The sequence below is a fragment of the Choloepus didactylus genome, chromosome 3, assembly GCF_015220235.1.
Source record: "Choloepus didactylus isolate mChoDid1 chromosome 3, mChoDid1.pri, whole genome shotgun sequence".
NCBI classification, from domain to species: Eukaryota; Metazoa; Chordata; class Mammalia; order Pilosa; family Megalonychidae; genus Choloepus; species Choloepus didactylus.
The window spans coordinates 48212449-48238694 of record NC_051309.1 but is presented as its reverse complement, the minus strand read 5'-3'; the positions used below and the strand labels follow the sequence as shown (position 1 = coordinate 48238694).

Genomic DNA, 26246 nt, shown 5'->3' with positions numbered 1-26246 from the left:
CCATTATTCACATAGTACTTATTATGTGTCATGTATAACTCAGAATATTTTAAATGTATATCTCATAATCCCACAACTTTATGAAGCAGTAGTATAACCTTGATTGTACTAATATGGAAACAGAGCAATTTTGCCAAAGTCCCATTGCTACTGAGCGGTGCAACAAGAATCTGAAATCGGGTAATATGGCTTCAGAATCTAGGCTATTAGGCATCACACTATTCCCTTTCAAAGAAAACCCAGTCAACTATTTCAACCTGAAAACTCTGAAAGTAACAAGCAAATTTATATTGAAGGAGGAGAACATTTTTGTAATTCCCATTCTGTTAACATATGATAAATTCCTAATAAAAATTAAAGGACATACAGTTTTTAATTTATGAAAATTCCATGTATTTTTCCACCAACTATTTATCAGATTTTTTTAGAACTTTTATAAAAGCATCTTTTGGAACTTCAACGTTGCCAACTTTCCTCAGTTTTTTCTTTCCTTCTGCTTGTCTCCTCAGAAGTTTCATTTTTCGGGTAATATCACCACCATACTGAAAAAATATTTTTAAAAATTTGAATTCCAAATCACTCCACAGAACTATAATCATAAGATACAATTACATACAGAGACATGAATATAATCATGACAACCTTATCAAATAATCCATAAAGTAGATATCTACAATATTCTCTCTCTAATCCCCTTCCTTGCTGATCCTAACTGTACTAACTTCTCAAAGAATGATAAAGACTATTTTTCTGGGATGGGGATGCCCTAAGGAAACTCAGTACTACATTACGCATGTCCAGGATGAATTATGAATCACCTTACTAATTCAAGGCTTGGAATTTTGAATTATATCGCTATAGTCTGAAATAGAACATCGTAATCATGTAGGTATAAATGTTCCAGCCACTATGCCAAGTATTTAATTCTCATGTTAGGATTTTTTTTTCTTTTTTTTACAGATTAGACAATTAATGTGGCAAAGTAATATAAGACATGTGGCTTTCAATTCCCACACTCTTCCTACAATAGGATACAGCCATTGACTTCAAAATCTTTCATTATAAGTTAAATGAACAAAACATATTACCCTGATTGTAGAAATAACTGTCACAAAATTCTTCCTTAGTAGTATTATATGTAAGGAAACTTTCCTAAACAAGTTAACAAAAATTAAGAATGTGGTACAAATGAAAATACTATCATGGTCAAGTTGAAATTTACCTATTTATATAAAGGAAACTTAAGAGATGAAATAAAGGGTACTATTAAAACAAACAATGGAAACCAATATATTTATAAACTCCCTTTGATTTTCAAGCCCCTAATAAATGGATTATAAAGTAGAATAAAAACAGCAAGCTACATACGCATTTTGCCAAAACATTTTTCCTATAGGCTTTCACACTGTAAAAGAGAAAATTTTGTATCAGTATATAACTTTATTACATTGGTTAAAACTACTTTATTTGTACAAACAATGTTTTGCTGAATATTTTTAAGGACAGTCCATACCTATGTAAAACTGCTATAACCAAATAATCAGCTCAAATGCTCTTGTATTTATTTTCATGTACTGGGGATAAAATAGCACAAGAATTCAACATGACTATCATCAACATAAATTATGAACAAAGAGGTCAAGGCTTGTGATAGTCTGGCTTGACTAACCAAATCTGAACATAGTGAGACCATGCTTACAAGAACTATATAAAGCTATTTCTGTTCTAACCTAAGAATACTACCACTACTACTTCCAAACTAAGTAATACAAATGGTTCTTATCTCATTTATGACTCCACTGAATATGGGTCAAAAGTGGCTAGGAATATAAAGAACAATGTATTAATAGACTTAGACTTTTGTAAAACCCACCTCCAGGTTAACTAATTTTAATATATCTAAGCAGGCATTAAGTACTTACAAAATAATTTATTTCTATAATAATTTTGTTTCTAAGAAATTTCTACTCTAATTTTGAAAACTGCTCCATTTCTATCTATTGTATTGGAAGATACATATATTTTTCTCTGAAGTGTTCTCTACCTTAACAGACTAATATAAGAATGATTATTTGCTGATTAAATTGTACTTTCCAAGGTGTTACCTGGTTCCCAGCTCTACTATGTGCCTAATCTTCTGGGTATTCAGGAAAACACAGAATAAATACCTGAAGCAAAATGGTAATGAGAAATGAAATTCACTATTTATCCCAACTCTATCTTAAAATGATGGTTGTATGTCACCACCACTGATAGTGTAAGTTTGTTGTAAGCCAGAATTGAATAGCAATTTCCAACTGTTCTTAACTGAGGAGTTACTTCTGAGTTCCCAGAAGTCACAGTGTAATTAAGGGAGGAAAAGGGGAAGTGCTGCAAGATATTTCCTGCACTTGCTGTTATGCATAGAACAGCTTATTTGGTGTTCTGATTTATATATCACATGTCATGGAAAAGATTAGTTTCCTACAAAAATTAGCTTACCTTCCATGTCTACCATATCCTATGTAGAGTCCCCAATAGAATGCAAAACCTAACATACTAGCATTCCATTGTCATCTCTCTGATTTGCAACCTCACTAGCTTTAGCGAAGTGTTATTAAACGCTTCAGGTAAAAAAAAAAAAATCATAATTTAGTCTGTCCTTTGGAATTACATCTCTAAAACCTTCTAGTTTCAGTTCCTATTGTCTTATAAATTAATCTGCCTGAGGAGATAAAACCATAAAAATTTTACAGAATTCCTTACTCATGAAACAGAATACAGTCAAATAAGTGGAAATAAAGCAATTCCTCAAATCTGTAAATATTATATATTAAAAACTATTAATAACATCACCCAAAGGTGTTCTATAAGTAATTCAAATTAACAGTCTTCATTTAAATTAAGGACAGTAAGAGTCATGTACCTCTATCATAGCATTTTCTACAAATAGGGAAAAAACTTAGGCTAATGTTAACATTTTAAATTTTCTCTAGTTTTCAAGGTTTATAATTCTTAAAGTAATCCAGGAAGAAAAGTGAATTTTAACTCACGTTTCTCTTGCAATGATTTTACTTCCAATAGCAGCTTGGATTGCTATTTCAAACAGCTGCCTAGGAAGACAATCCTTTAGACGTTCACATATGGCTTTGCCAACAATGTGCGCTTTGTCTCTAAGAAAAAATACAACTCTTTACATATCCTAAATAAGAACATTTAAAGTAGCTTTCTAGTCCATATGTACAATCAATGTAAAGGTGATTTCTTAAGGAGGTGAAATGGAAGTCTTTAATCATAAACATCTTCTTCTTCTCTGGACCATGTATGACTTTTCTGACTCCAAGAATAATATATGATCCAATACAAAAAATTTAGAAAAAACAAACACATCAGAGAATAAAAATCATTCTTAATGCCCACCATCTCAGTCAGAGAAAACCAGTTACACTTTAGAAAGTTTAATTTTAAACATTTATTCTCCTATTAATTTTTCTGTACATATGTATTTTCACTTTTTTGGTTTGTGGTGTATATGATATACTCTTTATTTAATATGGACAATTTTTCATGTCACTATTACTCCACAATAGTTTTAATGGCTTAAGATAACAGATTTATGGGTACTCCATAATTTATTTTAACCAATCCCCTATTTCTTTAACATGTCGGGTATTTCATTTTTCATTATTATAAATAATGTTTTATGAATAGAAAATGTTCTCTTTTCAAATCTAAAACTATCATTATAAAGTTTAAAAAACATTTTATTTTACTTTTGTCTTATATGGTAAAACATCTTTAGATGACACTTCTTTTTGGCTACTGTAATTCTGTCCCCCTTTTATATTTTAATAAAGAAAAGCATGGAAAAAGAATGGAAAGAAAAACCAACAGAGGGAAATTTATTATAATTACCTTTAAAAGTTTTTAAAATATAGCTGCTCAAACAAAAATGAGCAACCAATAACTAAAGACAAACATATCAAACCAATTACTTTCACATACTATGATTAGTTTCTATTCCACTTACTTGTGCACAACAGTTACTAGCTCCTCTACAATACTGCCATTCAGTAGAATATCCATTTTTACAAGTTCTGCAGTCTGGTAGCCTGCATCTTCGTAATCAAAACTAGTGAGGGGGAAAAAGTAGCAGATAAACATTATACTTCCCAGGAGATGACTTTTTATTTTCAAAACACTTTTTTCTACTCCTCCCATACCCTCAAAGAATGACCTAATATGCAATCAATACATTAAATGTAGTTCCAAGTTAGTGGATCTAAATGCCCAGAGCAAGAAACAAATCTTGTCTTTTTATGTTTTTGAAATGAGAGTCAAAACAATGACTGTTGTACTAAGGATAGGGAGGGAAGGGGAAAAGCAAGGAGATCATGCTCCAGAGGGGAGGTGGGGTGGAGATTAGTAAACCAGATTAGGAAAATGGTAGTAATAGTAAATGAGACTTTTGGATTTCATATATGGATCTTCATTTTCAACCTTCAAAGGGCTTTTGTGAGGATTAAATGAGTTAATACATGTAAAGCTCTTAGAGCAGTACCTGGCACACATTAAGTTTTTAGAACAGAGCCTATCTAGCACACAAACATGTCAGCTATTACTATTATTAACGTAGTCAAAATTTGCAATGCTAAAACAGGCATGTTTAAATATTTAACTTATAGAAGTGATATCTAAAGGAGAAAGAAAATTTCAATTTTGCTTACACTTTTACCCAATGATGGACAGGAAGATATATATTCTATTTTTTTAATTTTACAACCAACTGTTGTGTGAGTTGGAAATGTGTTTGGTTTTTCCTTTCAGCAGGGAAGGTCATGGTGGTGACAATACCCTACAACCAAATTATTGCCTGAAGTGTTGATAAAAGCCCCTTCTTCAACAAACACCATTTACTAAGCATTTACCATATGAAAGGTACCATATTGAGAGAATACAAAGAGAGATATTAGTCCTGGACTTGCAAGTTCTTTACAACTTTAAAATGATGGGTACTCCAAAATTGTACAATTAAACTCCGTTTTTCCAAAAGAAACCATTATGCAAATGGTACCTGTGTTTCCAAACCAGGCAACAGAAATCTATCCTCTGTTCAAACACAGGTATTCTAATTCTAGTGTACCCTTAGAAACATTCTGAACTCCAAAAGGCTACTTGGGAATTGTGGGCAAAGGGCTCTGTATGGTTAAGCATCAAAAGCAGACCCACATAGTTCTTGTATTCAAAGGAATCCCTCTTCTGATCCAGTTGAAGTAGATTCTTGCCACTGGGTGTAAGAGAAATTGTTCTTTATCTCAATCCAGGGGAGGTCTATGGCCTTGACCAGAAGGCCATGAACTATGATGAATTAAGTTATGAGTTGACTACATATGAAAAATGTCCATCATGAACATAAGAATTAACTTAATTTTAGAAGCTGGAATTGTTTTATTTTTATGTAGTTCAAAACAAATGATGTATTTAAGTTTCAAAGCTAAAAGATTTTTTTAAGGTCATCACTTAACTCAGAAAGTGGTACCAAATGCAAACTATGATTGACAGACTTTTGTTAAAAATGTTTATAGATCCTTACCCTAGTAATCATTCTTTTAACTACAGTAATTGTTTTAACAATTTGCTACCACAATTCATTTTACTTTTAATCCCATTGCTACTTTTTTTCTCAAGGACTTGAATGAAAGAAGCCCCAGAAAAAGGGGGGAAAAATAAATGACAAAGTAGAAAAATAAATTCTTAGTACAAACTAACATAAAGATGATTTCTATAATGCAGCCCCAAGCCTTAAAGTGTGATTCTCAACTGTCTTCAAGGTGGCTGAAATTGTTAAATAAGTGAATATTAGTATATTCTTGCTGGTCAATATTTCAAATTCCTCAGCCTCTGTGTTTCCCACTTAATTTTTACCTAGCATATCCAGAAGACAGGGATTTCAAAGAGTCATAAAAATCCACCACAATTTCACTCAAAGGGAAGAGATATTTAAGCATAACTCTATTTTGATCAATAAACATCATACTTTTCTGAATTGCTCTTCGAGCCTAAAAAGGGGGAAAAAGATATATGTAACAGTAATCTACTCAAGTTATTTGAACTCAGGCAAATATCAACTACCAAGTTACACATTTCTTTAATAATCCTAATGGTAAAGAGGAATGGTAAGAAGGAATAATTTCTTTAATAGTCTAGTCTAGTAAAAACTCGTGACCTATATTTACCAAATAAAACACCTTGTATTTTAAATTTATTATGCTTGCTACCCAATCCTTTGTTTTTATCTAACAATTTTACTTCTATTACAGCATTTCATTGTTCAATAAATCAATGCAATCCAGATAAAGTCAAAGTCTTCCTTGTTTTACAAATAAGGAAACTTAGGTTCAGAGAACTACACTTACCAAAGTTACAGTCCAGTTTGTGAAAATAGAATTAGAACTCAAGTTCTCTGGTGCACATTTGAAAGTTCATTCCAATAAGTCAAAAGATTTCAAACAGGTATTTTTTGAGGAATGTGACTATATCCAATTTGTGGATTAAGTCATTTATTACAATGTGACAAAAATTAAGCAAAACAGGGAATAACTTCTTATCTGGGCTCCCTGAAGAATTATACCTGTCTTTCAAACTATATTCAATTTCACATACTCAAAAAGGCTTAAAAGATTATACTTTAAGCTACTAAATATGGCAACAAATTTCCTTCCTTTGGGTTAAAAATCAATTCAGTACATTAACAAAGAAAATCAATAATAATGATTTTATTTTTATGTAAAATACAGATAATTTTTAAAGTCTCCCTTCCCCACCCTCTCTCTACATAAATTTATATATAATATACATTTATATGTCTGTAATATGTTTATATGTTTATAAAAATACATATATTTCTCATTAAATTCAATATGCTTATTAGCCAAAAAAACATATTTCAAAAACTGGGCTGGAAATCACTGTTTCAGAGGACCAAAACCTACACTTATATGAAACTGGATTACATTTATACCTCACAAAGCATCATTATTTTTCCAGTGTATTCATCTGGTGTGATAATGGTACCCAAAACAAGTGGCTCCAAATATTCTGTTACTTTTGATTTATCAGGGAATTGTGCAGGATTGATGATTGTAATTTCTTTTTCTCTATATTCCTAAAAATTAGAAAAATGACCAATAGTTAAAAAGAAATCTTAATAATTACCACATTTCTTAAAAGTCGACTTTTAATTTATAGCATATGATGGAATTTATTTTGTTGAATTGGTTTTAGCAATTAACAAATTCATAAAATAACAAAAACAAAAGAATTCTTAAAAGTCAGAATATTATCTTAACATGCTTTAGATATAAATACTTGTTACTATTTACTTAATACATTTCACACACTGTTTCAAAAAAGTGTGACATAAGAATATATTTCAATCTGCCCCATATAAAGCATTTTAATTACAGTTTACTAAGTTCATTGTGTTGGAAAATATTTACAGATGACAAAATTGATATTTCTTTAAAATAGATTGCTACTTAGATGGAATTCAATATCTCTATCTTTATCTCTATCATTAACTTCAAATCTAAAATTTCCCACTGCCTTGTAGAAAAGCTTCAATTTTTAGAAGATAAATTACCTATGACCAAAATTGTATTTTCATCTTTGTACTGGATTTACAACAGTGTTTTTCATCACTAATTCCACTTTCTACTTTCAATAAAATTTATATAGTATTTATAATGTAGACATTATACCAAGTTGTGCCAGTTTGAATGTATTGTGTCCCCCAAACGCCATTCATTATCTCTGATGTAGTCTTGTGGGGCAGATGTTTTGGTGCTGATTAGATTTGCTTGGAATGTGCCCCACCCAGCTGTGGGTGATGACTCTGATGAGATATTACCATGGAGACGTGGCCTCACCCACCCATTCAGGGTGGGCCTTGATCAGTGGAGCCATATAAATGAGCTGACTCAAAGAGAAGGAACTCAGTGCAGCTGTGAGTGACGTTTAGAAGAGGAGCTACAGCCAAGAGGGACACTTTGAAGAAAGCACAGGAGCTGCAGATGAGAGACAGTTTGAAGACAGCCGTTGAAAGCAGACTTGCTCCGGAGAAGCTGAGAGAGGACAAATATCCCAAGTGCAACTAAGAGTGATATTTTTGACGAACTGCAGCCTAGAGAGGAACGTCCTGGGAGAAAGCCATTTTGAAACCAGAACTTTGGAGCAGATGCCAGCCACGTGCCTTCCCAGCTAACAGAGGTTTTCTGGACACCATTGGCCATCTGCCAGTGAAGGTACCCGATTGCTGATGTGTTCCCTTGGACACTTTATGGCCTTAAGACTGTAACTGTGTAACCAAATAAACCCCCTTTTATAAAAGCCAATCCATTTCCGGTGTTTTGCATTCCGGCAGCATTAGCAAACTAGAACAGATTTTGGTACCAGGAGTGGGGTGCTTTTGCTGCTGAGTTTGCAAATACCAAACATGTTGGAATGGCTTTTTAAATGGTTAAGGGGAAGATTCTGGAAGAATTGTGAGAAGCTTGATAGAAGTGGCCTAAACTGCTTTGAAGAGACTGTTTGTGGAAATACGGACTCTAAAGATACTTCTGATGAGGCCTTGAACAGAAATGACGAATGTGTTGTTGCAAACTGGAAAAAAGGTGATCCTTGTTTTAAAGTGGCAGAGAATTTGGCAAAATTGAGTCCTGGTGTCAGATGGAGGGAAGAATTTGAAAGTGATAACCTGGAATACTTAGCTGAGGAGATCTCCAGACTACATGTGGAGGATGTACCCTGGCGTCTTCTTGCAGCTGATAGTAAAATGCAAGCGGAGAGAGATAAACTTGGAACTGAACTCTTGGGTTCAAAGAAACCAGAAGCTGATGGCTTGGAAAATTTTGAGCTTCCAGGGGGTGGAATCCCAGAAGCTACAGCCCAATGTGAGGATGTAACCAAACATGGAACCCAGCAGCCATTTCATACAAGCCAAGATCGGAGATGGAGTTACCCAGAAAGGATATGTGGAAAGTCCTATTGTCTGATGGCTTTGACTCCTGCATGCTTCATGCGAAGCCAACAGAATTTTTGCAAGATCTTTACAGACAGAGCCATTGCCAGTCTGGACTGGAGAAGACAGACAAGGAACAAACTTAAGGAAAAATTTCTTCAAAGACAGAGCCATGGAGGTTGAGGTCTGGAGTCAAGAGGTCTTGGGCTGGGAGAACGGAGTGGCCCACACGCATGGAAAGGGTGAGTTTGCCCTGGAGGTTGAGGGCGGGCCTTCTGCCTCAATACTCAGGAAATGTCTTGCCACCCCACTCCTGGTACCAAAATCTGTTCTAGTTTGCTAATACTGCGGAATGCAAAACACCAGAAACAGATTGGCTTTTATAAAAAGGGGGTTTATTTTGCTACACAGTTACAGTCTTAAGGCCATAAAGTGTCCAAGTTAACACATCAGTAATCGGGTACCTTCACTGGAGGATGGCCAATGGCATCTGGAAAACTTCTGTTAGCTGGGAAGGCATGTGGCTGGCGTCTGCTCCAAAGTTCTGGTTTCAAAATGGCTTTCTCCCAGGACGTTCGTCTCTAGCAAGCTTGCTCCTCTTCAAAATGTCACTCACAGCTGCACTGAGTTCCTTCTCTTTGAGTCAGCTCATTCATATGGCTCCACTGATCAAGTCCCACCCTCAATGGGTGGGGCCATGCCTCCATGGGAATATCTCATCAGAGTCATCACCCACAGCTGGGTGGGGCACATTCCAAGCAAATCTAATCAGCACCAAAACATCTGCCTCACAAGACTACATCAAAGATAATGGCGTTTGGGGGACACAATACATTCAAACTGGCACACAAGTTAAGGATAATATTACGGAAATTAATTTCCAAACAGCTTCTTGATCATTAGACATAGGGTAATTCAATTTTTATTATTACTAATCAAGAAGTAAATCTCTAGTTAGTTTTAATAGCTCATTAGCTATCAATATACTAAAATGTTTCTCTTTCATTCTGCATACGCACACACACACACACATCTATTTAGTTTTCCCTTTTATGCTGGTTTACAATACTACTAATCTTTATAGTACCTTTATCAATTTTGCTGATGAAAGAACAGCTTTAAATGGAACAGTGGGGGTTGTCAGAATAACAGAAGCATTATATTCTTGCTCCAGTCGCTGGTTGAAAACTTCCATATGCAAGAGTCCTAGAAATCCCAACCTGGGGGGATAAAAGCCAAACTCCAAAATGTTTATGCCCCATGGACTCTATTTTCTTTGATGAACACACTGTTACTTTGGAAGGGAGGGATGGAATCAAAGGAGTCATTCAAGCCATTTACATCTTAATTAAATGCTGACATAATTATATAATTATACTTTATTAAATAAGATTCAAGTCTTCCATTAGTATTCTATCTGGAATTGCTATCAAACGTATAGAATGTCAATTAACAGTGTGAAATAGGCAAACATAAATTGTTTTATTACAACTTTTTTTTACACTAAGATAAATTTATCTTCAGAAATGGCAAGAGCAATGCACCATTTAAACTTCACTTTCCTATAAAAATGGGACTATACAATGTCAATGAATCTTACCTCCAGCCAGCACCCAGGGCAAGGCTACTATCCCGATGAACTGTTACACTGGGGTCATTTAAAGTCAATTTTTCTACAGCACTCTTCAGGTTATTATATTCAGACTGGTCTATAGGGTACATTCCTGGGGACACAATGAATTCTAATTACCACATGTAAGCTGCCAAAAGATCTAACTTAATAAGCAATGTTTCCAAATTCAGTATTAATCATTTAGCTTTTAAACTACCTTTCTATATTTCAGTGACCAAAATACTGGTTTGCTAAGAAAGTATGAATATTAAGTTACAGTGGCTTCAAAATATCTTGCAAGTCATGAGCTTTAATGAATCTACAACTGGATTCCCAATTCAAATAATGTTTTCATACATTTGCAAATATACAGAGAAAAACAAAAACAAAAAAGAGCCATGGGAATTAGGCCTATTAGGAAAATGTACTTGTGTTTATTTCAAAGAAACGAGAGTGCAAGACATTCCACAACTAGTATCTAAAATACAGGAATAGAAATGAAAACTACACTGAACTCTTAATTCTGTACGGCAGACTACCTATTGAAATCAAGATAAATCTTGCTTTTTTCAATTCACTGATAAGAACTTTGAGAGTTACTATGTTCTCTTTCACTGATCATCCCTTTCAAGTCCTCCAAAGTCCAAATGCCTTAACGTGGGTGTAAAACAAAGTTCCTAATTCCCAATGAGAAATACTATGTGAAGGAAAGTAAAAAATGGATACCCAGCACACAATAACTTGATATCAGTCAGGTCTTTGGAGCATATCTATTATATCAAACAGTAGTAAAAGATTCTGAAGTTATACATATATGAGGTGACACTACTCTCTGTCACATCTATACTTGCACAATACACCATTAAAGGCTAGCTCAGAGGAAGGCAGTCAATAAATGTCTATGATAATTAGTAATTAAAACTCCCTAATTAGAAAAATGTTTCATATATAATAATGGACTATCTCAAGAGTCTCTAGAGAAACAAGGAAACTCATATTCAGATATTCTATATTTCAAGAGCTTGTTTTTTTAAGAGTTTATTTCTTAAGAGATCCTAGGAGAATTTAGGAGATACTCTCCTATACAAAGTTTAATCATTACATATGAAATTCTACTGATACATAAACAACACAAAAAATTAATAGAAAAAGTAGCCTAGCAATAGCAGTTATTTAAAATAATCAGAATGTTTATCTTCTAATTTTTATTTCACTGCACAGACTTTTATTTTCAAAATATACTGATCCTCATTCTTTGAATTTGTGAGTTCCTCACCTGCAAATACCATTGGTTTCGCTGATTTAAACCCAGGCAAGGGTTCCACTGGTTGTTTATGTAAATATAATGTATCTCCTATTTGTGCTTCAGTGACATCTTTCATCCCAGCAATGAGATAGCCCACCTGTCCTGCATATCTAAATAAAATTATTATATGGAAATAATATTTACTGTTTCAAGTGTACACTCACAATTAGTTCTTCCTTCCCAGGAAACGATCACACATTTTCCAAACAAAATCTCAAACTGAAAATAAATGCTACATATCAATTCTCAAACTTCAGGACTGTCAGCAAAAGAATATATCATGCCTTACAATCCATTAACTAAGGACCTCTGCACCACAAGCCTAAGGCCTTCCTCCAGACTCTGCCCAACTTGGCAAATAAAACAACTTCTAAATATAATGTAAATATAGTGAAAGTGATAGTCCACAGAACACTTTGTAATAGCTATTTTATTAATCATGTTACATTTAAAAAAAAAAAAAAAAGAAAAAAAGGTAAATTTTTAACCAAGCAAAAAAATGTGAAGTCTCAATAAAACTGACATCTAGGTCATGGTTCCTCTTGTAAGAAAAAAGCAAACTCTAAGATTTCAGGGTTTTAACTTAATTTTTAAAAAAGCAAATTCCTGAACACATCTTGGCTTGGAATAAATTTAACCAATTCCCTACACCTTTGAATTCTACATCTTAAACAACAAACTAATTTACATTTTAAAAATGTTCAATAAATGATATGCATGCCAGAATACAGACCATAGAAATATTTAGATAAAATTAAAAAAAATAAATTTCCTAACTTTCACATAAAAATGTAATCAGTCAAAGTGCTAGTTTTAGACATTCAACAATAAACACTCAAATGTGGCCTACATAATTATCTGGTAATATCTTAATTTTTACAGATGGGGAAAAAAGGCCTTAGAAAGCTCCAACTATGTTCCAAGGCATTCTATCTAATCAGTACCTGATACAGACAAAGAGTAGGCACTCAATATTTGTTCGAATTCACAACTCAGATTTTCTATTGCACCCTGCCTTGCTAACCCCACTTCCCATGAATTCTAGTTAATCCAAGTTTTAACATGAATTCCAAACAAAAAAGAATTATCAAAGTTTCTTTACTACTTTTATGTTGAAAAATCTAGTTATAAAGAAATTAAATGCCAAAAATGATGCCAAATATGGACATGGGTAGGGGACTACTCTTTAACTGCCCCATCAAATACAGAAATACAGGACCATATCTGCACTGAGTCATAAAATTAGCTATGACTAGTCATTAAGAATAAAAATAAATAAATTGTATTTTATATTCACAGAGCTTCTATCATCTTTCACACATAAGATTCCTTTTGACACTGTACAGTTTCATTAAATCATCAGGTTTGTTTTGCTGTTACCAAATTGGGATCTTTCTATGCATACCAATTTGAGAAAGAGGCAGAGGTAGAGAGAAACACATACAAATTTATTCTAGTTACTAATACAGATTACTTACAATTTATGAGTTGGCTGCTCATTAGGATTCAGAACTCCAACTTCATTAACATCATACGTCTTTTGAGTATGTGCAAATACAATTTTATCTCCCTTGGAAACCACTCCATCAAATAATGCTACATTGGCTATCACACCCCTATACTGGTCAAAGGTGGAGTCAAATACCAAGGCTTTAAGGGGATTTTGGCGATGCACTTTAGGACTATTAAAAATAAGTAAAAAACAAACACACACATACTAAATTAAAATCCTAACAAAATGCCTACTTTCAGCTCAAATATTATTAATTTATTCTATTACTTGAGAAAGGTTGATATCAAACAGGCAAACTAAAACCTTCCTACAAATGTTACAAATATAACATTTGTTACATTTGTAACATTATATTACAAATACAAAAATGCCTATTTTTAAATCAGATTTAATTCAAACACCAGTTTTAAATAAATGACTGTTTTAAAATTATTTATGAAACTGATGAAATAAATATATTTATTCAATATTAAGGCAAAGAACAATAATTACCAAGGTCCTAAAGTCTCTTTATTATAATGATAGTTAAGGGGAGATCTCCATCTCTGATTTTTCCTTTATTTTACTGTATTTACATTCTTATAATTCTAAAAATAAGTCAAAACTTTATTTTCACTGACCACAAGAGAATATTTGACATAGCCACTAAACTAAAATAACAGATCAGACTGATGGTCTTTGGACTATTAAATATTATGTAAATAGTATTGAAATAGTGAAATACTTACGGGGGTATTCTTTCAATCACTGCCTGAAGAACACTTTCAACATTTGTTCCAAGTTTAGCAGAAATCTAAAAATATAACACATGAAAAATAAGCATTTGAAGTTAAGACTATACTTTTCTTTCCTGATGACTGTGATTTATGATCAGAAGGAAGAAAGAATTCTAACAGTTATCATTTTGTTTGAAGAACATATATCTAAACGAAAAGCGAAAAAACAAGTATTATACTGACAAATGTCCTTCCACTGCAGTTAGGTAGTTCTTCGGTTCTAGGATTAAATTATGAGAGCATTATGATTATGGTACTGAGAGAGCAATGGAGTTCAAAAACTCTGAGTAAAAATCCTGACTCTGCAAGGAACTTAAGACTGACATAGATATCTCTCTTTCCACTTAAATAGCCTCATCTGAAAAATGAAGTTTTTGTTCATATTTTGCCCAAATATCAAGATTGTTGTGTGAATAAACAATAAATATGGATGGCATACTATAACTATAAGGCATATTAATTACTATTTTATTGTTCCTATACCAAAAAAGCAAGCCAGCAGACTCAAACCACATGCACGTGGACCAACCTCTGTTACCACCAGTAACTGGACTGTCTCTGAAATTGTGATTTCAGAAATCCATTCCCTGAAAACTACTTCTGACCCTTCAAACTCACTCTAGATCAGGGTTTCTTAACTTCAGCACTACTGAAATTTTGAGCTGAAAAATTCTATGTTGTAGGGGATGCCCTGTGCATTTTAAGATGCCAAACAGCATCAATGGCACCTACCCACAGTTGCCAGTAGCACCACACCACCAACTGTGACAACCAAAAATGTCTCCAGATAGTGCCAAACATCCCCTGAGAAACAAAATCACTACACACTGAGAACTACCACTCTCGACTCTAGTACTTTCCTCCCAACAGCCCTTTAGGATAACTTCTAATCTACTGAACATACTATTGTTTTCTGTGATCCATTAGCCCCTCACCCTCTTCCATCCTTTCCCAGCTGAGAAAGTCCACTGTTAACAACTGCTCTATTCAACCACTTCTATTCTCTCCCTGTTATAAATAGCTGGCAAGACCTCAACTTTAACAGCATTCAACTATATGCTTTTTCTACGCTTATGTACAGAACAGCTGAACATAACTGGAGAAAAATCAACTGTCTGGTTGGTTTCTTTTGAATTCATGACCACAAATTTCAATATGCACTTAATACTTCCTGACAGTCCCAGGAAACTTCCTTTAGTAAATTCACTTTACAATTCAATAAGAAGATATTTCACACCACCATCCTTTTCAACCCATACATTTTCCACTCAGGCCAATTCACTTGCACCTCCTATTTCATTAAGGAAACAGAAAACATCAAAAACTTATCCAAATATACAAACCTGTACCCACAACCTTGTCTTCTCTCATTACAATCTGGGAATTAGTCCCACTTTCCTGAAAAGTCAATCCTTCCACACCACATTTTTGTTCTGGATCCTATCCTCTCTAACTCTTCTTCAGTTCTTACAGTACTCCTTACATCCTAAAAACAGATAATAATGTAGTCTGATTTCTAGGACTTCTCTACCTTCATTTTTCCTTAGGAAACTGTATCATTTCCATGGTTTTAAAACTATGTATGTCAATGACTCCTAAATACCTTATCTTTGACTCAGACATCTCCATGAATGGCAGATCTGTATATTTAGGCAGTATTTCTAAGATGTATAAAAGACACTTCAAACTCACTATGTCCAAAACAGAGTGCTTTATTTTCCCTCATTATCTGTTCCTCCCTCATCCTATCCACAGTAATAAATAATAGGACTATTCAGCCTGTTGCTCAACCCCAAAGCCTCCAAGTCATCCTTCACTTTCCTTTCTTCAATTCCTTACATGTAACCCATCAGCAAATCTATTATACTTACTACAAAATATACATCAAATTTGTCCACTTCTCCAACACCACCACCACACTTAGACTCAGTCATTTTTCACCTGGGTTGTTACTTCTAGCTGGTGTCCCTGTATCTCTTCTTGCCCCTCTCTAATCCATTCTCCATAAGGCAATCAAAATTATCAGTTTATGTCCCTCTCTTCCTTTCAAATCCTTTCACTATCTTAGAATAATTCTCAAACTCTAGACAACAAAAGTCTAAGCAAGACTTGATTCTTGCCTACCCCTATAAAACCGTCTCATCCAATTTGCCTCCTTTCTGTTCCTTAATTATGCCAAATCTTTTCCTAAAGACCTTTGCACTTGCTTTTTCCTCTTCCTGGAATGCTTTTCTCCCAACTCTTCATTTCTTCAGGTCTCAGTTCAACTGTCCCTTCATCTTAGAGTACTTCCCTAAGTTACTCCATATCACAGCATCTCTGAGAAAAAGACTTTTCTGTTTGTTAGTTATGGTATTCCACACCTAGAACAATACAATTTGTTGATTGAATTTCCTTTACATCTGTCCCACGTAATAATTACTATGCATATAATAATAATTACTACACAGTAATAATTATAATAATTAGTTACTGACTGCCTCCCTAAGTAGAACATAAACAGCATGAGGCAGTGGTCTTGACTGCCTGTTCTATGTAGTACTTCTAGCTGGTACACACGAAATTTCTGAATGAACTTTATATAGGTTTATTAATACCAGAATAGTTAATCATACTTTAATATAATACAGTTCAAGTTACGAAAGAATAATTCTAGTGACTGCCCTATTATAAGGACCCTCTTCATAATAAAAACCATTACATTCTATATATACATCCAAGGTAAAAAATGTTTTATTCAGTTATTACCAAGCTGCATATAAACATCCATTATGTTAAGGTTTAAGAACAAACAAACATTCCATACCTAAAACTTGCTTTTTTAAAAAATCAAATGAGATTGAGAATAAAAGCTAAACAATGTACATACTTTCCACACTAGCATGTATCACAATACAGTTTGGCTGTTGCTATTTAACACCCAAACTATTATTTGAAAGGTTAAAAAAAAACTCAAATTGAAAATGGTATTAACTTCAATGTGAACAAAGCTAATGTTTCCTCACATTATTACTACAGCTACTCTATTTGTAAATAGCTCATTGTCAATTCCAAGAACGATACATACAAAGGCCTTGAAATTAGTTTGAATCTGCTCTTCAAAGAGATTATTTTCAGAGGCAAATAGCATTCAAGAAATAACACTGCAGTAAGTCTCAGAAGGCTTCCTCTTTAGTTCTGACACATTGGGTAACTAGACCTGTGATCTTAAGAAAGTAATAAAGCCTTTGAGCCTCAGTTCCTTCCACTGTAACACAAGAATAATTCCTATTTGAAATTATTGAAATATTAGCAAAAAAAATTTGGTAGAACTATAAAAACACAAATAATTCAAGGGTATCAAATGCTATGAAATTTCACTTACGTCCAATTATCTGAGATTTTAAAAAGTATAACTGACAATCTTTGAAACAGGTACTTTACCTTAATACATTCATCACGTGGAATATCAAACACCTTTTCAATTTGTTTTTCGACCCTTTCAGGATCAGCATTCTTCAGATCTATCTTTAAAAAAAATTATGTTTTAATACAATAAAAAGTATTAGGTATTAACAGTATTTGGAGATCAATAAAAGCTTACCTATTTGAAGCTAACTAACTCTTCTGTGATTTTTCTCAAAAGCATCAAAATAATCTTAGAAATAATCAGTATAAGTTTAGTAAGTATGATCACTGAAAAACAGAGATCAGCCAAAAATTTAGGAAGTTAACTACTCAAGGCATTAGAAGAATTCAACGATAATTTATCAGTTAACACCATGTAAACTAATTTTATATAAGACATGTATCAGATTGTAACATCAATTCTAACAACAACCTGTCTTACCTATGGGCAACTTTACTTCTCTTAAACTTAACTCCAATATCAAGAAATACCAATAATGCAATGCAGATTTTAAATTAACATTCTTTATTAATTTTAAAATACAAAACTGGAGGTTGACAGCTCTCAATTTGGCACTTAACTGTTATGTTTCATGTATTGTACTATTTCCTCCATATCATAAGCTCCTCTTCTTTTCCTATTTATAGCTTACTGTAACAGACTTTTTTATTGCCTTGCATTTCTTTCCCACAGAAAAGGCCCTCCATCATTCTGTGATTCAGGGGGACTATCTTCTCAATTACATGTAAGGGTATGGGAGTCTGAGTTGCAATTCAGACGTACATACAGCTAAAAGAAATAAATCCCACCAATATACTTAATAAATAGCTGGAGATTCCTCAAAAAAAAAAAAAAAAATAGTACAGTTGACATTCAAACACTAAATATATTTTAAGAAAGTGAAATAATAAATAGCATTGTTGTCCCTTAATTACCTTGTTTATAACTGGAATTACTGATAGTTGTGCTTCAAAGGCAAGGAAGAAGTTTGCTACAGTTTGGGCTTGAATACCCTGAAAATATCAAGACATGTAAGATACTGAGATGACCATCTACCACCTATCATAAAACTGATCATTCCTACATCTTAATCAAAGCTCAGGTTTTATGTCACCTTAACAATAAAATGCAACATAATGCCATGTATCAGCCCTTCCAACTTTTTTCTCCAGCTTATTTCTTGGGGGATCAAAATGAAGACAGGTGATGGTAAAGCAATAACCACAGCAAGCAGAGTGAGCCACAGATACTCTACTAAGCCGGAGAGAGGGAGCCTCAGGCAGAGGTACAGGGCAGACTATAGTACTGATACTTTCATACACCTAGTTCATTCCCTTTGATAATTCCTTTCAGTTGAGGAAGCATTTCGTGGAGGACTGTTTTTGTGCCAAGCACTGTGTCAGTCACTGGAGACACAAAGGAAAAATGGACCCTCAAGGACACATCATGCAGTGCAATTTACAAAGCCCAGTATTATTTATATAAGGTAAAGGCTGACATTCTGTGGCAGGATCAGGCAAGGCTTAATAGAGAAAACAAACAAAAACCTTTGATTCTGCACGAGAAGTGTGTGACCAACTATGATATAATAAAAACCTACCTTAAATACTGTATTGCAAATCATAGCTCATATTTTATGGTAGTTTGTTGAATATCATCTTATGATTTATGTTTATATCCCAAAAGAACTTGGTAATACTGTTGACATGCATTTTTAAACATAACACCTCCCCAATTATTACCTTATAATAACCCAAAATGATCTGAAAACTAAAGATCTATTTCAAGTTCTATTTAAATTAATATGGAAACCTCAGATTAAGAACTACTAAAACTGGTTTTCGGCATGCATTTATGAATATTACATAATATCTCAACAAAAAAAGACATCAATTTCTTGAACAATTTTTGAAAATTCTGAGAATTCTCATTTTAAAAGATGAACTAGTCAATCTCATAGACTGCTTTAGTGAAATACAATGTCAAATCAACAGCCCCAAAACATATATTTTTAAGTAATACAATAAATATATTTTTTGCAAACACAAAAGTTTCATTTCCAAAACATACATTAAGTAAAACCTCTGAAAACAGCCAAATCTCTATGTCACATCACATAAAATGAAAAGCACCTACCTCATTTGCATCAACTACAAGCAAAACACCCTGGCAAGCAGACAGTGATCTGGATACTTCATAATTAAAATCCACATGGCCCTGAGAAACCAAAGTATTGAAAACTCTAAATGTTAAGCTATAATGTATTGTAGGGATAGATATCAAGGCAAATGTATTAACTGCACTTGATAAAAAGTTGTTATATATACGTTTCTCTTTTTTTTAGCTGAAACTGGTGAAACAATTTACATTAACATAAGAAAACAAAAAGCAAAGTAAATGTGTAATATTCAGTTAAAAAATTAACTATACATACACTATTAATGTTAAACTTACTGGAGTATCAATCAGATTAAAAAGGTATTGCTTTCCTTCACAATTATAAAAGAGAGATGCTGTCTGTGCTTTAACAGTGATTCCTCTTTCTCGTTCCACTTGCAATTTATCAAGAACTTGCTTATTATTCTTTGTTTTATCAATTGTCCCTATAAAAAGAAACATTTACTGATATTTCCATGGGCTTAAAAAAAAAGACAATATAGAATATAAAATTAAACAAACAAAACATGCTAAATAAAATTATCGATTACCCACTGCCATCAATTAAGTCTATAATATAAAACGAAAATACCTGTTAGTTCTAGAAGCCTGTCAGCTAAAGTACTTTTGCCATGATCCACATGTGCAATGATACTGAAATTTCGAATATTTTCAACAGGAAATCTAGACATGTCAATTTTTTCCTAGAAAGGAAGAGATATATTACATTCATGAGTATAAATTTTGCACAATATGTAACAAGTATACTAATTCAAAAAATATTTTTAGTCTTCTTTGAAGAATTTCATTTCTAGCATTTATATTGTTTATATTTTTCCTCTGACAATAAAAAGATATATGCTAAAATCCTATTACAAGGAACATATACAATACAACTCATCAAATAAATCAGTTTCATAGTCATAGCTAAATAAAAGTTACTTATTTAATATTGCCACTATTGTACCAGCCAAACAAGAACTGAATTTATTTTCATGAATGGAGAATACACCACACCTAGAACTCCCCAACAGCCCGAAAGCACCCTGTCCAGCAAAACCTCTTGAGGCAAAGGAACTACAGAAAAGCTTAAACAATGAATGAAATCCTCTGCCCCTTTAACATTTAATCATCAGAACCAGATCTATTAAAAAATCTATGCTAATAGAGTCTTCAAAAGTTTACTTTAGATATAATTTTACTTGGCTACTTCTCTGGAGAGGGAAAAAAAAGCACATCAGCAAAGGCTTTTTATTTTTCTTTCTTATCACTTACAATTTTTAAGTATTTTTAAATGAAAATTCTTGTTTTTTAGGGCACAAATTTTTAAAAATGTTTTACTTACTAAGATTCATTACCAAATGCCGAGAAATTGGTATTCAGGTAGAATATGCCATATTTGTCCTCTAAACATTTATGTATTCCTATCAAATCTGTATCTCATTGATGCCCCCCCCCAAAAAAAAGTAAAATTACAATGAAATATAAAATTCGCATGAGCTTTAACTTCCTTTTTATAAGCGCCCCAATACAAGGCCAACAATAAAAGGGAAATAAATACAGCAAAAAAAAAAAACAAAAACTAATCCTGATTTGATGCCCTGTGGGTCTATTTTTTTGCCATTCAATTTAAAAAGTTAACAGTACTGCATCTTTTTAAGAGGAACTTACTTTTTCCAGTTACTCAAATCTACATTCAATTACTCACTTTTCTGCCTAAACTATATTTCTTCCGTTATTCCTGAATAGAGTTGCTGAACTCGGACAGAGTTTACAGAGTTGCTGACTCTCTACCTCCTCCAATCACAAGAACAAAGAAACAAAATGAGGCAGGTTTGCTTTGCATGAGGTAAAATGAAATAATAATAATTAGATAAAAGCTAACCCACACCCTGCACTTCTTGTATGCTAGGTATTGGTCTAAAAAGTTCCATGCCTTATATATCATAAAATTCTAATAATCAATCGATGTTTTATTAGAATCCCATTTAACAAACGAATACACAGCCACAGAAAGGTCAAGTAACTTGCCCAGGTCACAACACATTAGTTGCAGGAAAACGGACTAATGTCCGCCTCAGCAGGCTTTTAGTTAAGTAAATACACGCAAAGTGCTTAGACTCTCCACCTGCTTCGCGTATAAACAATCATTGACATTGCAAATGAGGAAACTCTGGAAGCTGTAACTTGCCCAAAGTCACACTAGTGAGCAGTGACACGGCAGTTTATAAACCCGGGCTTAGCCCGCGCTCTCTGCTCTGCCTCACTTTAAAGAGTTGCAAGCTGCGTTCACAGCTGGTCCCAGGAAGACCTTCACATTTCCAGATAGGCACAGCGACCTCCATGGACCAAGGGGCAGTCACCTTTCGGTCTGCAGAGCTGTAGAGCCTGGTCAAAGCCCAGGATTCGGAAGCAGCGGTGCGGCGCAGCGAGGGACGACATCTAGGCAGCCCCCGGCGTTTGGCCCCAGTGGCCCACGGCGCGAGAGCCTGTCTGCGCCGCCAGCACCGGCTTGGGAAAGCCCACATATCCCCGGGCGGCGGGGACGTCAAGAGGGAATCCCGAAGTGCAAAAGTGCCATGGCACTACCTGCCCCTCTTGAAAGCGCCCCGCTAGGGCCCAATATCCTCGGTTTAAGAAGGCCCTTGGAAGCGCCAGAGACAACGTGGGGGGGGGGGGACGTACTGCCCAATCAGAGGCTTCAGCGGGACGCCGGGAACGTGACGACGCTCTTCGCCGTCTGCACGTCGCTGCACGCACGCAAGCGTGACTTCAGTGAACTCACCAGGTTATGAGGCAGCTGAGTGGGAGTTGGCCAGCACTCCCTGAATGCGCGGACCATGTGATAAAACTTTGCTTTGTTGTGTTCTGTGTGTAGTGTCATTGCTTTGACCTCTCTTTTCCCTTCTCGCTACGGTCCTATGGTGTGGATACCGTCAATTCTTTCAAGTCATCTCGGGAAATTCATTCTGAGTGGCGTGCCCAAGAGCGCCCAGGTAGGGAGTGGTGTAGCAAGGTTTTGAGTCCAGGGCGTCTTTTGTTTCCCGATCCTGCGGTGCTCATCGCTTCTTCATAGATATATATCTTCAAGGGAGGGTTGGATGAGGTTAGGAGAGGTGATTGAGTATCCTGGACGGGAAAGATGCTCTTATTAGAACGTTGGCACTTCGTCTCCTAGCCGAAGGCTAAATAACATTAGAATTGTATTTCAAATCTGTAAGTCAAAGTATATTACCCATGTTGTCAGTTGAAGTGCAACTGAAAGGAAATAGGCGGTAAAATTGCTTGCAATAATGTATCCAAGGAAAGGTTTAGCCACGTGAAGGTAGAAAAAGGTTACATTTAGAATCTTTCCTTCTGGGTCTTAACGTAGCTTTTTCCTAAGGAGATAAATGGTGCCTAATCAAGCAGGGGGATCAATGAGCATTATCACTCGTCTTATGTTTCCAGCTCTAGTCTATGCATGACATACATAGTTAATTAACTAAATTAATCCTAACACAGCCCTCCAGGGTGGGTACTCTTATTATTCCTGCCGTAGAGAAATCTGAGGAAAATGTGGTCAGACTGTTTAAGTAACTGCCCAGAGTCACAAGATGGCCCAGGACTATGAGTCCAGACAATCTGACCCCTGAGCCTGCATCTTTAACCCCTCTGGAACACTCTGCTCTGCTGAGCAAGGGTACAAATAAATAAAAGCATATCATATAGTGGGTTAATGGCCGGTAGAGGACTGTGGCCAAGATTCAGGAGAGGCATTTGATTTGATGCAAGGATTTGTGAAGAGCTCACATGATTAAAAGCTCACATAAATCAAGACTCATTTCCCCCAAGAATAAATGTATAAAAGGAAGGTTGCATCCTCACGTAGTACATAAATCCACAACTCGCGTATTTATGTTTTTAAAAATATTTGAAGGGTATAATAAATTAAAACATAATATGTAAATAATATTTTATCACTCCTAAATTCTTTTTCAAAATTATTGATACTGTGGAGCATTTTTAGCATAATAACACCACAATAACACAATAACATCACAATAGTATTCAAAAACACATGTATAATTTTATAGCATGTTCACGCAATGTTAACAAGGGATTTCCGGTATTGCTGGGAAGCTAAAACAGTGCCACCAAGTGTCTACAGGGTAAAATACAGCTTGGAACTCATTCTGTAGGACAGTTTTGAAATTTTGTATTTTTTTTTTTAACTTTTGCATTATTTCACATTTTGGACATAAAACGAAGCTTTATAAATATTTTTATATTGCAAGATAATAAGGTCTTGGGGAAGAGGAGGAGACAATTGGCGAATTAAATGTGAAATAACAGTTTCAACCAGTTTGTAAAGTGCCTTGAAAAGGGTCTTGCTAGTTAGCATTTCATCATTAGCCTATGCACAAGTCCTTGTAAGCAAGGAAATAGCACATCAGATTTTTGCTTTAGGAAACTCACTTAGATAATAGTATGTAAAATGGATTGAAAAGGAAAGTAAATGAGGTGAGGAGAGAGAGAGAGGAGAATCTTCTATTTGAACAACTAAGTGAGGTAGAGTAAGGGTCTGGATGAGGCCCTGCCAGGGAATAGGGATAAATGGGTGATTGGAAGGCATTTTGGAGATAGAATTTATAGGGTTAATATGGTGTAAGGAGAGAGGGAGGAGTCCAGGACAACTTCAAATTTTGTAGCTTTGGTAGATTGGAGAATGGCATTCATTGCTGTTTACTAGAATGTGGCACTTAAATATCCAATATCCAACAGGTGTTTATAAATGAAATTTGGGGAACAGTTCACAGCTAGAGTTTTGAAAGACATCTGTAAAAAGATAATAATGAAAACTGTGGTGTTCAATGAGTTTGAAGTCAGAGGATAAGCAATAAAATAGTTGAGAAAAGAAGATAAAAGAACTCAACACATCTTAGGTTCCCTTTTGTGAAATGGAAGAAATAGGTCTCAAGGGCACAAAATGGTTTGGATAGGTGTGTATTACAGGTTGAATTCTGTCCCTCCAAAAACGATGTGTTGAAGACCAATATTTCAAAATGTGACCTTATTTGGAAAGAGTTGTTGCAGATGTAATTAGTTAAGATAAGGTCGTACTGGAGTAGAGTGGGCCCTTAATCCTCTAAGATGGGTGTCACTATAAGAAGTGGAGAAGAGATAACACAGACACAGAGAGGAAAACTCCATGTGAAGATGGAGGCAGGCTGGAGTGATTTGTCTACAAGCCAAGGAATACCTGGGACTAGAATAGGCAGGAAACATCCACCCCTAGAGATTTTCCATGGGAGCATGGCACTGTCAACAACTTGATTTCAGATTTCTAGTCTTCAGAACTGTGGGAGAATGAAAATCTATTGTTTTACGCCACCTAGTTTGTGGTACCTTATTATGATATAGCTGGGAAACTAATACAGGGCATGTTTACATTTGGCAGAAATTGCCCCTAAGCATCTAACAGCTGGTCTCCCACTACTCAGTCTCCAAATCTTGATCCTGGTTAAGAATTTGGATGGATTTCCTCCTCCTGAGACTCAAAAATGAATCAAACTTGGGCACATCATCATAATTTATTCTAATTTGTTAAATGGCTTAAATCCAAAGCCTCTCTTAACCACCACTTTATTCATGCTCAAAGAGTATTACAAACCCAAATAATCTGAATAAATATTTTTGCAATAGATTGTTTTTCAGAAAATGGCCACTGCAATATTTCTAGTCCAACATGCTCTTCCGTACAAACATGTTAGTTCACAATTCTGTAGGTAAAATGTTCAGCATAGTTCTACTGGGTTCTCTGCTTAGAGTTTCATAAGGCTGAAATCCAGGAGCTGGCTGGGCTGAGCGCTTACCTGGAACCTCAAGGGAAGAATCTACTTCCAGGCTCATTCAGGTTGCTGGCGGGATTCAATTTCATGTGATTGTAGGACTGAGAGCCCCACTTCCTTACTGGTTGCCAGCCATGGGCATTCTCAGTTCTTAAAGGTTACTCTCATTCCTTGGCAAATGTCCCCCTTCACATTAAGCCAGCAATTGAATCCACTTTATGCTCCAAATCTCTGACTTCTTCTGCCAATAACCCAAAAAACTATCTGCTTTTAAAGGTCTCATGTGATTAGATTATGCCTACCCAGTTATTCTCCCTATCATATAGTCGACTGGTAAGTGGTTTATACATCCCTTTTGCCATGTAATTTAACATAATCATGGGAGTAAAACCAAGAGGCAAAGGTAATGGGAGCCATTTAGAATTCTGCCAACCATACTCATCGAGAAGTCTCCTTCCCATTCCATTGAAACTGTGTAGAAATTTGTGATTTACTTGACAAATATAAAGAGACAGAAGTGCCTTCCCAGGCTAGGTTACAAAAGACAATAAACTTCTACCTGGTGCTGTCTTTCAGAGACTTGATTTTGGAAGGAACCCAGTCACCACATTGTAAGGAAGGAAGCTCAGGCCACCTGGAGAGCATGTGTATGTGTTCCAGAAGAC

The 26246-nt window shown here is 34.8% G+C and overlaps 1 protein-coding gene across 4 annotated transcripts; it reads right to left on the bottom strand.

Moving 5' to 3' along the window:
• Window positions 1–369: 369 nt before the first annotated feature.
• On the bottom strand, window positions 370–22421 carry GUF1 (GTP binding elongation factor GUF1). Of its 4 annotated transcripts, XM_037829707.1 has the most exons (18): window positions 22114–22421; window positions 20343–20454; window positions 20048–20196; window positions 19730–19810; window positions 18529–18606; window positions 17629–17712; window positions 14158–14222; window positions 13395–13598; window positions 11887–12026; window positions 10599–10722; window positions 10086–10218; window positions 7001–7144; window positions 5905–6038; window positions 4010–4111; window positions 3033–3152; window positions 2106–2168; window positions 1369–1405; window positions 370–542 (listed from the first exon to the last, which is right to left on the bottom strand). In XM_037829707.1, the coding sequence occupies exons 1-18, from the start codon at window positions 22276–22278 to the stop codon at window positions 408–410; spliced, it is 2070 nt and encodes a 689-aa protein (XP_037685635.1). In that variant the 5' UTR covers window positions 22279–22421; the 3' UTR covers window positions 370–407. The 4 variants fall into 4 exon arrangements, with proteins under 4 accessions (XP_037685635.1, XP_037685636.1, XP_037685638.1 ...); XM_037829708.1 differs by lacking the exon at window positions 2106–2168; XM_037829710.1 differs by lacking the exon at window positions 13395–13598.
• Between the last annotated feature and the right edge of the window lie 3825 nt (window positions 22422–26246).